Source organism: Ursus americanus, chromosome 28, assembly GCF_024610735.1.
Source record: "Ursus americanus isolate L20-20 chromosome 28, mUrsAme1.1.p, whole genome shotgun sequence".
Taxonomy (NCBI): domain Eukaryota; kingdom Metazoa; phylum Chordata; class Mammalia; order Carnivora; family Ursidae; genus Ursus; species Ursus americanus.
In genome coordinates this window covers 5,882,905-5,896,722 of record NC_142154.1, presented here as the reverse complement: position 1 = coordinate 5,896,722, position 13,818 = coordinate 5,882,905, and the positions used below count along the sequence as shown (strand labels likewise).

General features: G+C 41.8%; 1 protein-coding gene across 1 annotated transcript in view; it reads left to right on the top strand.

Annotated features, from left to right (window-relative positions):
- Positions 1-1,327: 1,327 nt before the first annotated feature.
- TICRR (TOPBP1 interacting checkpoint and replication regulator) overlaps positions 1,328-13,818 on the top strand; it is a 42,005-nt gene continuing 29,514 nt past the window's right edge. The window contains exons 1-5 of the mRNA XM_045813041.2: positions 1,328-2,089; positions 6,021-6,297; positions 7,428-7,666; positions 8,801-9,038; positions 10,017-10,146. Of these exons, the coding sequence (XP_045668997.2) occupies positions 1,427-2,089; positions 6,021-6,297; positions 7,428-7,666; positions 8,801-9,038; positions 10,017-10,146 (1,547 nt within the window). The 5' untranslated portion in view covers positions 1,328-1,426. The remainder of the gene's footprint in view (positions 2,090-6,020; positions 6,298-7,427; positions 7,667-8,800; positions 9,039-10,016; positions 10,147-13,818) is intronic.

Sequence of the window (13,818 nt, the reverse complement as noted above, 5' to 3'; positions counted from 1 at the left end):
CTCTCAAATAAATGAGAAATTGAAAACAGAAAAAAATCAATAAACTGAGCTCATTCTTTGAAAAATCAGTAAAACCGATAAACCTCTAGTAAGATTGATATAAAAAAAGAGAATACAAATTACCAATATCAAGAATGAAACAGGTTTCACTGCAGACCCTGCAGACAGGCGGAGTCCTGCCCTGAACCCACAGCTTTTACCAAGACTCCCAATGTCATCCTCATCATCTGGATTTTAACCCCTGACAGCTCTGTATATCCCTGAAGGGGACCTTGACCCACGGTTCCCCATTTCCTTGACCTTCCTCCAGTATATCATAAACGACTCCCCCTTTGTCCTCAGCCTCTACTGCGAATATTCCCTTTACCTTCTCGCCCTTTTGGAAAACTGGCTTCTTCTATTTACAACAGGAAATACTTTTTATTCATTAGGTATATTGCCCCCGACTATGAAACAGGAAAATACAGAATTATAGAAAATTTAGAAAAGTGTAATATATATATACTTTTTAAAAAAATCAGCGTAATGTCATCACCCAGAAACCATCACAGACAACTTTCCGTACAGTTTTATCTTAACAGTTTAAAAATACACAAAATCGGGGGTTCTGTTTCGCAGTCCTTTTTTCATCTAACGTTACATATAAAAAGCTACATGATGTTCCTTCCGTTTAGGGTGTACCATACTTTGGTCATTCGCATTTGAGCTGTTTTCCAATTTTTCTCAGGTCAGATAACTCTATGATGTACATATGTCTTTTATTTGGATCTAATTACCTACTTCAGAGGAACTCCTTGAAATTATTGGGGCAAAGGAAGTGAACTTTAAATTGTTAATACTTTTTTCTTAAATTACGGAAAACGAAAGTCTTCATCATCGGATTCTACTCCGTAGAAAGTCGAAGTGGCTTCATCCCAGTTTGAGTCAGACCATCTCCAAATCCCTCCCAGTACCAAGTTTGCAAAGTCTTAGTAAACACCTTCCAACAGCCCGCACCCACGCCTGCGCACAATTGCCCAAACGCAGGCCTCCAGCCCGAAAGGGAACCTTAAGGACACGCCCCCGAAGCACAACCTCTTTAAATTTTAAAACTAAGGCCCAAGCCAATGAATGGTAAGTTTCTCCGGGAACACGGTGCCCCACTCACAGCCACGCCCTCCACCAATCAGGCGGAGAGCTTCTCCGTCGTCCTTCCAATCAGCGCCAAGGATGGATGTGACTCGCGTAAGTTACGTAAGGCAAGCGACCAATAGGAGCTGACTTTGGGGGCTGACTCCGCCAATGGCAGGAGCACTTGGAGAGCGCGGGAGCTTTTCCACCAGGGCTCCTGAGGGAAGCGGTGAATGGCGCTGGGTCTCTGAAGCTAGGGCCGAGAAGAGAGCCGCGCGGGTCCCAGCCCGAGCCCCGGGGCGGCTGCGCGGCCGACATGGCCTGCTGTCACAATGTTATGCTGCTGCTGGACACCGCGGGCGGTGCCGCCGGCCGGAGTCCGGTCCGGCGGGCCGCCCTGCGCCTCCTCACCTACCTGAGTTGTCGATTCGGCCTAACCAGGGTCCGCTGGGCCTTCAAGTTCTTTGACTCTGAGGGGGCGCGGAGCCGGCCGTCCCGCGTGTCTGACTTCCGCGAACTGGGGGCCCGCTCCTGGGAGGACTTCGAGGAGGAGCTGGACGCCAGGCTCGGGGACGGCGGCCACGGCGCCCACCTGCCGGGCCCGGCGCCCAGGGCCAGCCACACGCACAGCGCCCTGATGGAGACGCTGCTGGACTACCAGTGGGACCGGCCCGAGATCACGTCGCCCACGAAGCCGATCCTGCGCAGCAGCGGGAGGAGGCTGCTGGACGTGGAGGGCGAGGCCAAGGAGGCCGAGACTGCTCTCGGGGGCTTTGTGAACGCGGTCTTCCTGCTGGCCGCCTGTCCGCATTCCGAGAGGGAGCTGCTGCAGTTCGTGTCCGGCTGCGAGGCCCAGGCCCAGCGCCTGCCGCCTCCCCCTAAGCAGGTGATGGAGAAGTTGCTGCCCAAGAGAGTCCAGGAAGTCATGATCGCCCGAAAAATCACCTTGTACTGGCTGGATACCACCGAGTGGCCTAAGGTAAGCTCGTGGTAAACTCGGACTTGGCGCACGGTGCCCTGCTGGTTGACCAGAACCAGGCAGCGTCTGCAGAGCAGGCGGGAGACCCAGAACGAGACTAGCGTGACCAGCATGTGTCCCTTCAGAAGGGAAGACCTTTGGTCACAAACTGGGACGATAGGTAGGTCCTTGGTACATACTAAGGTAAGCATTTAAGGCCCTTCACCATTTGGGCCCTTATCTGCCTTCCCAGGTTCTGTTTTTCCTACACACAACGAATGCTCCAGCATATTGAAGCATCGTTTAGTCGGTCAACAAATCTTGACTGCGTGTTCTGTCTTATAGGTCACCCCGAAGGCCAGTGCTCACTCTTCCATGCCGGTCTCAACTTCTCTCTAACGCCTTGCCCGTGGCAACTACTCACTCTCAACTTGTGAATTTCCGTGCACTTTTGTGGCACTTACCCTTTCCCCATTATATGTTCCAATTGTGCAAGTCTCTCACCTTCCATCTAGTCTAAAAATACCTCAGAGGCAAGCACACACACACCTTTGTATCCCCTGCAGAGGCATATTGAACATTGTAGTTCAGTAAATATTTGTTGACCAAAGGAATAAATTTAGGTACTCACAGTCCTAAATGGCTCATTTGGGTTTTTGTTGAGGTATTGGGGCCCCTGCTCCTGTTAGGTACCCTGAGATAAGTTTTTTTTTTTTTTTTAAGATTTTTTAAGATTTTTTTAAGATTTTTGTTTTGTAAGATTTTAAGATATTTGAGAAAGAGAACGAGTGGGGGAGGGGCAGAGGGAGAAGCAGACTCCTTGCAGAGCAGGGAGCCCCCTCCACCCAGAGGGCGGAATCCCAGGACCCCGAGAGATCATGACCCAGGCGCCTGATAAGTATGTATTTTTAACCCCACCATTTTCCTCCTGTCACATTCATTTAATTAACAAATAGTCATTGAGAAGCCATTGCACCGAGTGCCTAGTACACTGTTAAAGCGGAGGGTGTGGTGGTCAGTTGAGGTGGTTTACCTCCTAGTAAGGAAGATACATTAAACAGATAAGAATAAGCCGGTGAGCAAGATTTGGTAGAAGGGTGTGTGTGGGGCGGGGGGGAATGACTTGAACAGGAAGGTTGGGAAAGAACATTCCAGGCAAAGAGCAGGTATAAAGATTTGTACTGGAAAGGAGCTTAGTTTGTTTCAGAAAGCGCATGTCTCTAGGGCCTAGGCGGTAAAAGCACAGATTTTCTTCAAATTGATGGGCAGTGGCTTAACCAGGTGAAAGATGTGATTCCACCTCCTGGAAACACATGTGAGGAAACTAGGAGTGGGTTAAATTGCAAGATTACAAATGGAAAATGAGCAGGTACTTAAGGAGTGATATATGTTGTTAAAATTTCCAACATGCTTTCACATACAAAGCCCCCCACAGATGTGGTAAATGCAAAATAAGGCTGCAGTGGCTTATAAAAGAAAAGGAAAGAACAAAGGTGTTTAAGGGGATTGTAAACATTTGATGGAGAAAATGGAATCGTAGAACTTAAAATTTGTTAAGGCAGCAAATCAAGTGCTGGACATAGTACACAACACATAACTGCTTGACTTGGGATAATTGATACTAAATCACACCAAAGACTTTATTCTGGAATTAAATCAAATACTGGCTAGAAATAAATCTTAGCAGATGGGGCTTGGAGATTCTCCTTTTTCTCTTTTTGGAATAGCATTACGATAAGTAGGTTGACAGTATCTTTTTAAACATCTCTTCCAGTTCTGACATCCCACCATCTGAGGGGATGGGTCTTTGAGGCTTCCCTTCTGACATCTGCTATGTTGTTTACCCTAAGAAAATGCCCATAAAAAAGCTTTTCTGGAATTCTTTTTTCTGGCAAAGAGTCATCTTTTCCTCTTGAAAAAGCCTCTGCCCAGCCACAGTGCAGAGATTGAAGGGGGCTTTAGGTTCTGTCCTTGGAGAGCTCTCACTACAGGGGTAGAAAGAAGGGAAGGAGAGAAAATCCAGGTCCCGTCTTGAGGAGCTCACAGCCTGGGAAACAGAACTGGAAGAAACAGAACCTGGGCTCAGACTGGGGGAGGAGGGATCTAAGCACAGAACTCTTGCAGGATAAAAGAGAGCATAGGAGACCTCTGGCATGCTTTCGAGTCTGATTTATTCAACACACATTTATTACATATCTGCTAGGTGTGCTGGATGTACCATTAGTGAACCAGACAGATATAGTTCCTGCTCTCTTGGACTTTATAGTCTTTTTCTTTTTTTTTTTCAAGATTTTATTTTTTTTTAGGTAATCTACACCCAATGTGGGGCTTGAACCCCGATACCAAGAGTCCTATGCTCTACTGACTGAGCCAACCAGGTGCCCCTGCATTTATAGTCTTGTGGACATTTATAAATCTCTAAATTTGAAACTCACTAAGACTTGTCTCTCCTTTAATCTGTAATATGAATAAAAATGAAATATGTAACCATACTCTATTAGTGATTGGTTTTTTTTTTAATCATGTGCATATATTCTCATCAAAAGTTGATGTCTTTTTCAACTCTTATTAAAGCTTTACCTTTCAATTGATAAGCAGATTTTTTTTCCTGGCTGTCCTCTAGCCAGAATGTCTAACAATCTCAACAAATTTTTTGTTTCCCTTTGGCAGAAAATCCTAATCAGGATCTATGGTATATGAACTAGTACTATTCTCCCCCATAGCAGTGAGCACAGGCGTGGACATATGGATGGTAATAGCAAATATTAATTGGTTAATTTCCAAACTGGCATGTATAACTGGAACAAAAGTGTTACAGTATATTGTTTATCTTCACTGCACCAGATATTTTCTGTTGTGCTCTGATATTTTCTATTCTGGTTTTCGTTGATGCTGATCATGAGCCAGTCATTTGAACTATCAAAAGATCCATCCAAGTCCACCAAAGGGTCATGACTCTCATTTTAAAAGCACTATCCAAGATAGTTCTTGGTTTTTGGACTAGTCTATTCTTGCCTTGCTGTGACCTTGGGCACTCTTATGCCCCTTTTTGAACTTGAATATAGGAAACATTTGGAGATGACCTGGAAGATCTCACATTCCATAGCAATTTGTGGTCTATAGTTGTTAACTCCCATAGAGTAGACAAACCACCGTGATAATTGTATTTTGGGGTAGGCGCTCTTCTGTCATGTTCCTATACTACTTGAATATTGTCATGTTATATTGTGATACTGAGTTAAATATTTCATGTTATTGCGGTTTTATTCACTCTACCCCCAACTTTAAGATTCTAGACGACTGGGACTAGGTCTTGCTAATCCATGGCATATGAAGTTTGCTCAATAAAAGTTTGTTAAACGAGGTTGAATAAACAATTGTCTGTGTGTGAGGAAATAAAGACTGGCACAGAGAACACAGGATTTGAGGTAGATTACCCAAGTTGGAGAAGAAGGGGAAGCACAGGAAACAGAATGAACCAAAGCATGGAAGATAAAATACGGCTTGTTCAAGAAACAGTGAATGGTTCAGTGTGCCTGGAAGGTAGCGATGGGTGAGGGAAGATAATGTGTTTGGAAAGGTTGTTTAGGGCTGGGCTATGCCCGAGAATTACTGTGTCATGGAGGCAGCGGAAAGCCCTTGAAAGCTTTTAGAGAAGTAGCACGATCAGATTCATGATTTGGAAGAATCCTTAGAGCAACGTGGAGGACAGATGAGAGGCAGAACACAGACTGGAGCGGCTGGAAGTAAGAGTCCAGGGGAGAGATGACAAGGGCTGTAGTGAGAGCAGGCTGTACAGTAATGGGATACTGGCCGTTTGTGTGTGGCTTAATACAATAAGTGAGTAATTTGATCCTTTAATGTAGTTGTCTACTTTCTCCTGCTCTCCCCAAGCTTTATTTATGGATGCCTCATTATAACTACCTGAATTTCTTTGTAATTTTTATTTTAGTTGTGGGAATCCCCGGACCACCTTGGGTACTGGACAGTGTGTGAACTGCTCCATCTTGTAGGAGGCACTATCTTACCGTCCGAAACTTTCAGCCGGGATTGTACTAAAGCTGGGAAAATACTGCTTGGTAGTGAAAAAAAGCTGGCAAGTGAATCTCCCCTCTCTTCATGGATTTCAACTCTGCCACCTGATGCCACTTTAAACTGTTTGCTCTATAATTCTGCATACGAGGCCTCATTTCCACGGATGGAAGGAACATTATTTCTCCCTGTTGAAGGTAAGCAAATACTCCTTTGGGGGGCTTTATGGTCTCAGGTACATAGATTTCTTCAAGGCAAGCCCATGCTTTTCACTTCTTTAGAGTCTCCAACAGCCTGGGCACTCGATTAATGCTTGTAATTAAAAGGTGTCTGTGCAGAATCAGGTACCACAGGAAAGTGTCGAACACGGGCACAGTATAACTGCCAGCCCATCTACAAAAAGAACTAGTGAGTGATTTTTAAAGAATTTCCCAGCTGTTGAAAAGAAGGATAATACTGTTCAGGTGCCCAAGCAAAGGGGTGGTATGATTTCCTGCCTCATAGAAGAGACTGATAAATGGAAGACCATAGAGAAGCAATGAGTGATTAAGAGAAGAAATAACAATCAGCAGCCTCTGAAAATGGTGCTTGTTACCAGGGAGAGCCAACATGTTAGACTCTTCATAAGTTTACTATATGATCTGCTGTATAGTGAATCTCATTTCTGAATCCCATATCCACACAGGTGTCTACTCTGTAGAGATGTATACATAAAATCATGTTATATACATTGTGTGCAGTTTAAGGAAATTTAAGAGTGGTTTTGTTTAAGCAGTTTTATCATATATATTCTTTAGAATTTGATGTGGTATGCTGTATTTTACGGGTTTAAGCAGTGTTGTCTTTTTTGTAAGTCACGAGTATTGCCTGAATACTTATTTCTAAGGCATAATTATTGAGAAGTTCTGACCTTTAGTTAGACCCTTGTGATCCCGTTCATATGTAACTCTTCCTATAGAACGAAGTGCACTTGCTCTGCTAGCCCGTTGGCGGTGGGATGAGGGTTGAAGTGTGAATGACAATACTAGTATCACACTGACAGTCTCATTTTTTTCTTCTATTAAATCTGTTTTTAGTAACGATTACATTAGAATTTTAATATTCCTTATTTTTTTTTAAAGATTTTATTTATTTATTTAACAGTGATAGAGACAGCCAGCGAGAGAGGGAACACAAGCAGGGGGAGTGGGAGAGGAAGAAGCAGGCTCCTAGCAGAGGAGCCTGATGTGGGGCTCGATCCCATAACGCCGGGATCACGCCCTGAGCCGAAGGCAGACGCCTAATGACTGCGCCACCCAGGTGCCCCAATATTCCTTATTTCTAACAGGCAAAGAGGCTCCAGAAACATGGACGGTCACCCTAGAGCCCTTGGCCATGCATCAGAGACATTTTCAGAAACCAGTCAGAATTTTTCTAAAAGGCACAGCAAGCCAGTGGTCTCTCCCAGCAAGTAGCACTTTGGGCACTGAGAGCTGGATGCTGCAAAGTCCAGAGGAGAACACATCAGCTCAGCGGATGTTGTTTCAGCAGCTGGTAAGCAGGCTGACTGCCGAAGAGTTACACCTGGTAAGTACCGGCGCCTGCGAAATTATTCTTGTCTCAAAGCACACTGGTGAGGTGAAATGAGTGTGTTTATGAAGTGCCAAGGATTGTTCTCCATGATGTAGTTTCAGTGACACGTGTCGCATATGATAGTGCTCCTTAGTGAAGAAACAGTTTATAAAATTGCATGTACCTTGATCCCAATGAAGTTAAATTATATTCACATGGGGAAAAAAAAAAGCAGTGGGCCGAATGGAATGCAAGCATTAGTTTAGGGTGGTGAACAAATGCCTGGTTTCTCATTATTTTGTAGATGTTCTATTATATATTTATTAACTTTATATATTAAATATCATTTTTTAAAAGCCCTACACTGTAAAATTAGATGCAGTAGTGTTCAGTAGTTACACAAACTTAGAAATGTCTTCTGAAAAATACATATATACCCAGATTTGATTGAAAGGTCATGGTTATTTTTAAACAACCAGCAAATTTCTTATCTTACTTTGTCTTTTGCCTTTATTACCTCAGAAGGCTTCTATCTTTTGGATCCCATTGTGAGACACTTAGAGAAAAGCTGTATAATCCCTGAACCGTTATTATTCTAAGAGTTGCGTGTTCTAATAGAGCCCTGGGTCGGGAGTCAGGTGGTCTGGATTGGGTCTCAGCTCTGCTGCCCAACCCTGTGATCTGAGTAAATCCCTTAAGTAGTAGTGTTGCCTCATGGATAAGAGTATGGGTTTCAAATTCATATGTGCTTAGTTTCTGCATCTTACTAACTGGGTGACTTTAAACAGGTTATTTATTTCTCAGCCTTAATTCCTCCTCTGTAAAATGGGGGTAATAATCATTTTTACCTCAGAGTGAGGTTGTGAGATCCTCAGTTGTGAGGACTCAGTGAGTTATAATCACATAATAAGTGCTTAGTAAATATTCCTGGTAACCTTAGGTTTTTCTTATTTGTACATTGAGAGGTTAGGATTATATAGTCACTAAATTTAATTCTAGCACTAATACCCATCCAGCCTGTCTTTTCCACAGTTTTCTCTTTTATAATAATAATCATTGGGGGAAACTGTCACCTGTCTTTTACTAAGCTACATTCTTCTTTAGCCATAGGACGACAGTCTTCTCAACTAATTAGAACTTCTGATGTAGGTTGCCAGTGTGGACCCTGGTGAAGGCTGGCCCCCCATCACGGGAGTTATTTCTCCCCTCTCTACCAATGCTACAATTCTCACCGTGTTCCGCACTGAGGAGGCTGAATTTCAAAGACAACATTTTTTCCAAGCAGCTGTGGCAGAGAGCCCCCAGGATACAGCTTCCCTTCTTTCTGATGTCGTGGATATTGTATTGAATCAGATTCACAATTCACTCGGAGATCCTGCTACCTGCAGTAAGTTTCTGAACCAATAACTAACATACTCCAGGGCAGTGGCTTATAGTTTTTTCCACCATCAGAAATTTTTTTCACTGTGCTCTTAGTAGAACCCCAATATCTATTATAAAACAGATAAAAGCAAGCTACAATACTTCAGGCAATTTAAATCATCATTATTTATAGAAATTCTAAAGCACTTCTGAGGAGTCCAAAGGCTCTGTGAACCTGGTTTGAAATCAAAGGTATAAGATGAAACTTGTATTACTATATTTAATGAAGACTGCATATGAAACTATTGTGATTCTGTCTACCTCCAATTTGTTGCACTGTTACTAATACAACACAAACCTTATTTATGCTAGCTAGATAGAAATAACAATTGGATACTTATTCCATTCATTTATTCGACAGATTTATTGAGTGGCTGCTATGGCAGGCACTGTTTAATGGGAATGTATCAGAGAACAAAATAGACAAAAGTCTCTGTTCTTAGAGAGTGTACCATCTAGTCAGGGGAAACAAGACAATAAATAAGGAGATTGCATAGTATGTTTGAAAGAGATAAGTGCCATCGTAATAAAGCAGGAAAAAAGGAATGGGGAGTGTAAGTGGTGGGAGGGTTGCAGTTTTAAACAGGCTTTGTTGAAAAAGTAATATTTGAGCAAAGGCTTGAAGGCAGTGATACGGTGAGAACATTGCTGATAGAGGCAACCGCAAGCATGAAGACTCTGAGGAGGGCGTGTGTCTGGAATGTTAGAGGAACCGTGTGCAAGCCTGTGTTTGTACATTGTTGGGGTAGCATTTTTCATGGACCACATGGGCCCGTTGGAATTGGTGGTCTGGATGAAGGAATGTTGTTAGTGATGTGGCTTTGTGTGTCGTTTGTAAGAATGCCGCCTATCCAAGGGAGGAGCAAGTGCTTGAATTTTCCGCTTTGGTCCTAATGCCTCTTTTTCTCTCCTTCCTCTCCCGTCTTTGCTCCTGTCCCTGTAGCTGCTCCTGTTCCAGAGTGGGCCCAGCAGGAGCTTGGCCGCACCATTCCCTGGAGTGCAGCTGTTGTGGAAAAGTGGTTTCCTTGCTCTAACCTTAGTGGTGCCAGTTCAAGTTTGATGGAGTCGTTTTGGTAAAACTTTTTTATTTCTCTGGATATTGATGGATGAAATCAGCTCTCACTTATCTGCATATGGGTTTGTTTGTTTAGCATACCACATTTTCTTAGTATAGTCCAATAATATTAAAAACTAATTGAACATGGAGAATGTTGTTTAATGGTTATAGAGTTTCAGTTTTACAAGATGCAGAGAGTTCTGGAGACGCATGGAGGTGATGGTAGCACAACATTATGAATCTACTTAACACCCCTGAACTGTGTACTTAAAAGTGGTTAGGATGTTACATTCATGGTATGTATATTTTACCCCAATAAAAAAAAAATTGGAAAAATTTAATTACAAAAGTAAAATGCACTCATGGAAGTCAGAAAATACTTAGTATTAAATCTCAGTAAAAAAGAAAAATAACATTTGTGTAATGCAGCTGAGTTTATGCTTCAAGGAAGATTTATAGAACTTAAACTATCTTTTAAGGAAGAAAAGTTAAAAACCAATTAACTAAGTCTCCAGTACAGGAAATAACACAAAGGAGTAAACCCAAAAAATAAGACCGTAATCAAGATAAGAACAAACATGAATCACAGAAAGTAAACAATAGAAATCAAACGTAAAGTGATTCTTTGAGAAGCCAAATAAAATAGAATTATCGATAGCAAAATCAAGCAGTGTTTTTGTTTTTGCTTGGTTTTTTTGTTTTTGTTTTTTTAAGATTTTATTTATTTGACAGCACACAAAAGCAGGGGAAGTGGCAGGGAGAGGGAGAGGCAGAGAGCAGGAAGCCTGATGTGGGGCCCGATCCCAAAGGCAGACGCCTAACCGACTGAGCCACCTGGGCACAAACCATATTAGGAATGTAAAAGAGTGTTGCCCAGGGCTCAGTTAGTTTAGAGTCTGATTCTTGGTTTTGGCTCAGGTCATGATCTCAGGGTTGTGGGATCGAGCCCTGCATCAGGCTCTGTGCTCAGCAGGGAGTCTGCTTGAGAGTCTCTCTCTGCCCCTGCCAGCTCCACTCCCCACCCCCCGACAGTAAATAAATCTTAAAAAAAAAAGGAAAAGAAAAGAAAAAGAAATGTAAGAGATATAGAAGAAATTCAAAATAATATTAAGAGGTAAAGTTAAGGTTTGTTTTTGCCACAGAGATAACCAGTTGTTCCAACACCATTTGTTAAACGATAGTCTTTTAATCATTGAATTACTGTGGCACCTTTGTCGAAATCAGTTCACCACCATCATGTAGGTCTAGTTCTGAAAAGAATCTAGTCCAGACAGTGTGTTAATACCACATTGTCTTGAGTACTGAAGTCAGGTAGTCTTAGTCCTCTCAACTTTGTTTTATTTTCAGAATTGCTTTGACTATTGTAGATCCTTTGCATTTCCATGTAAATTATAAAATCAGTCTATTTCCACCAGAAAAGCCTCCTGGGATTTTTGACCAAGAGTGCACTGAGTCTGCAGGTCAATTTGGGAAGAATTGACTTAATAACGAGTCTTCTGATTCATGAACATATGTCAGCTTAAAAGGGCTAAGACAGAACAGGTGCACTTTCCCCTATAAGATAGCAATGTTTACCATAAAGCTCTAATGAGTAAGGCAGTGTGGTATTGGTGCAATCATCGACAGACCCATGCAACAGTATGGTGCCCCCAGAATGACCCACACCTGTATGGGAGCTCAGCATATGACCGAGGCAAAGTTATAAATCTGGGAAAGAATAGACTGTTCAATAAATGGTGGTGTGACAATTGGCTCTCTAGAAGAAAAAAGATAAAAATTAGATTTCTACTTCACAGCATACACAATGATAAATTCCATATAGATTTTTTAAAACAAATGTAAAAAGTAAAACTTGAAAATCGTAAGAAGGGAAAACACAGGAGTAGTTCAGGCTGGGAATGGATTTCTTACATAAAACCTCAAGCATTCAAACCATGAAGGAAAATAGATGACCGTAATTTAAAGTTTTTTGTATGATGAAAAGGACTCGTCATTGGCCTGGGTGGCTATAATCCATATAACAAAGGATTAGTATCTTAATTAGTACAGAGCTCCTAAAAATCAACAAGGAAAAGATAAGTGATTGGGCAAAGAATGTGAACAAGCAGTTCATAAATGAGATCCGACAGAGCAGTAATTTGAAAAGCTGAGATACTCCGTTTTGGGGCACCTGGCTGGCTCAGTCCGAAGGACATGTGGCTCTTGCTCTCAGGGTCCTGAGTTCAAGCTCCATATTGGGCATAGAGCTTACTTAAAAAAAAAAGTGATGCTCAGTTTAGGCAAATGGAAATGAAACCCACAATAAGAAAAACCCCGCGAGATTCTATTTTATACCCATTCAGTTGTCCCAGGTCAGCAAATCCGATCTAGCACACAGGGAAACGAGAACACCTTAGACGACGGAAGTGTAAATGGTCACAACCATTTCAGAGAGCAGGTTGTATTCCTAGTAAAGCAGAAACTTCATGTATAGCCAGCAACTCCACTTGTATGGGTCTGCATTAGAGAAGGTTTTGCACAAACTCGAGCAGAGCTACACTAGATTGTTCATTCCCAGTTGTTGAAAGTGAAAAAGTGGAAAGAACCAACTGTCTCTCGGTGGTGAAATGGATAAACAAAACTATGGTCTAGTTATATGATAGAGTATTATAGATAGATTAGTAAAACTGAACAAACTAGAGCTATTTATGTGCTCATGAAAAATATGCTGAATACAGAAAAGTGCAAAAGGATGATGTAGGATAGTTTTAAAAACTTAGAATGTATATAATAGCAGTTTATTTGGTTTTGGTACATATGTATGTCTCTATGAATAAACACAGGTCTAGGAATACCTCTGGAGAGAAGGGATGGGAAATGATGGAGTGGGGCTTTTTTGTGTCTATAATGTTTAATTTCATTAAAAATCTGAAGTACATAGGATAAACCATTAGTAAGTATTTAATCTTGCTGGGAGGTACATATCTAGTGATGCTTTCTCTACTCTATATTTGAAAGGTTCATAAGTTCTAAAAAATTAACAGAAAAACCGTCCCCTCAGAGAAAGGCGATCCCAGCACACTTAGGGAGAATCAAGTCGGCTTCAGACCTGCTGCATGTGTGAAGCTGAGAGTCCCAGCAGGTTCAACTCCTGTCGCCATAACTTTTCCTGCTTTAAATCAAATAATATCACATAATGGATGATAGTGAAATACAAGTAATAAATTTTGAAAGTCGTGCCATTCTCTTAGTTTGCTTAGTGACTGATATGTAGTCGTAGGCAGAAAAGGGTTTGGTAACTAATCACCCCCTCTGCCCCACTTCATCCCCTCCTCATCAATTCCAAATTAGTTACTACGATGTGAAAGAATTACTTAGAAGTCACTGTGACACTTAATATACTGTGTCATCTCATACTTCAATGTATTGACACTGAGTGAAAAATAACCATGGAATAGTTGCCTGCGTTAGGCATGTACCCAGGACATTAAGAATCTTATTAATAAAGAAATCAATACTATATGTCATGATTAATGGTTTTGTGAACAGGTAGCTTCCATTTCTGAGTGTTTAAATCATAAGCGAGAAGAAAGGGACATTTTTCCTTCTGAGAAAAAAATATTTTTGAAGGCTTCTTGTGCGGACATCTTTTGATTAGCTTTTAAAAGGGTAATGAATTTTGTTGTTAAAGCACTTTGGAAAAACCAGA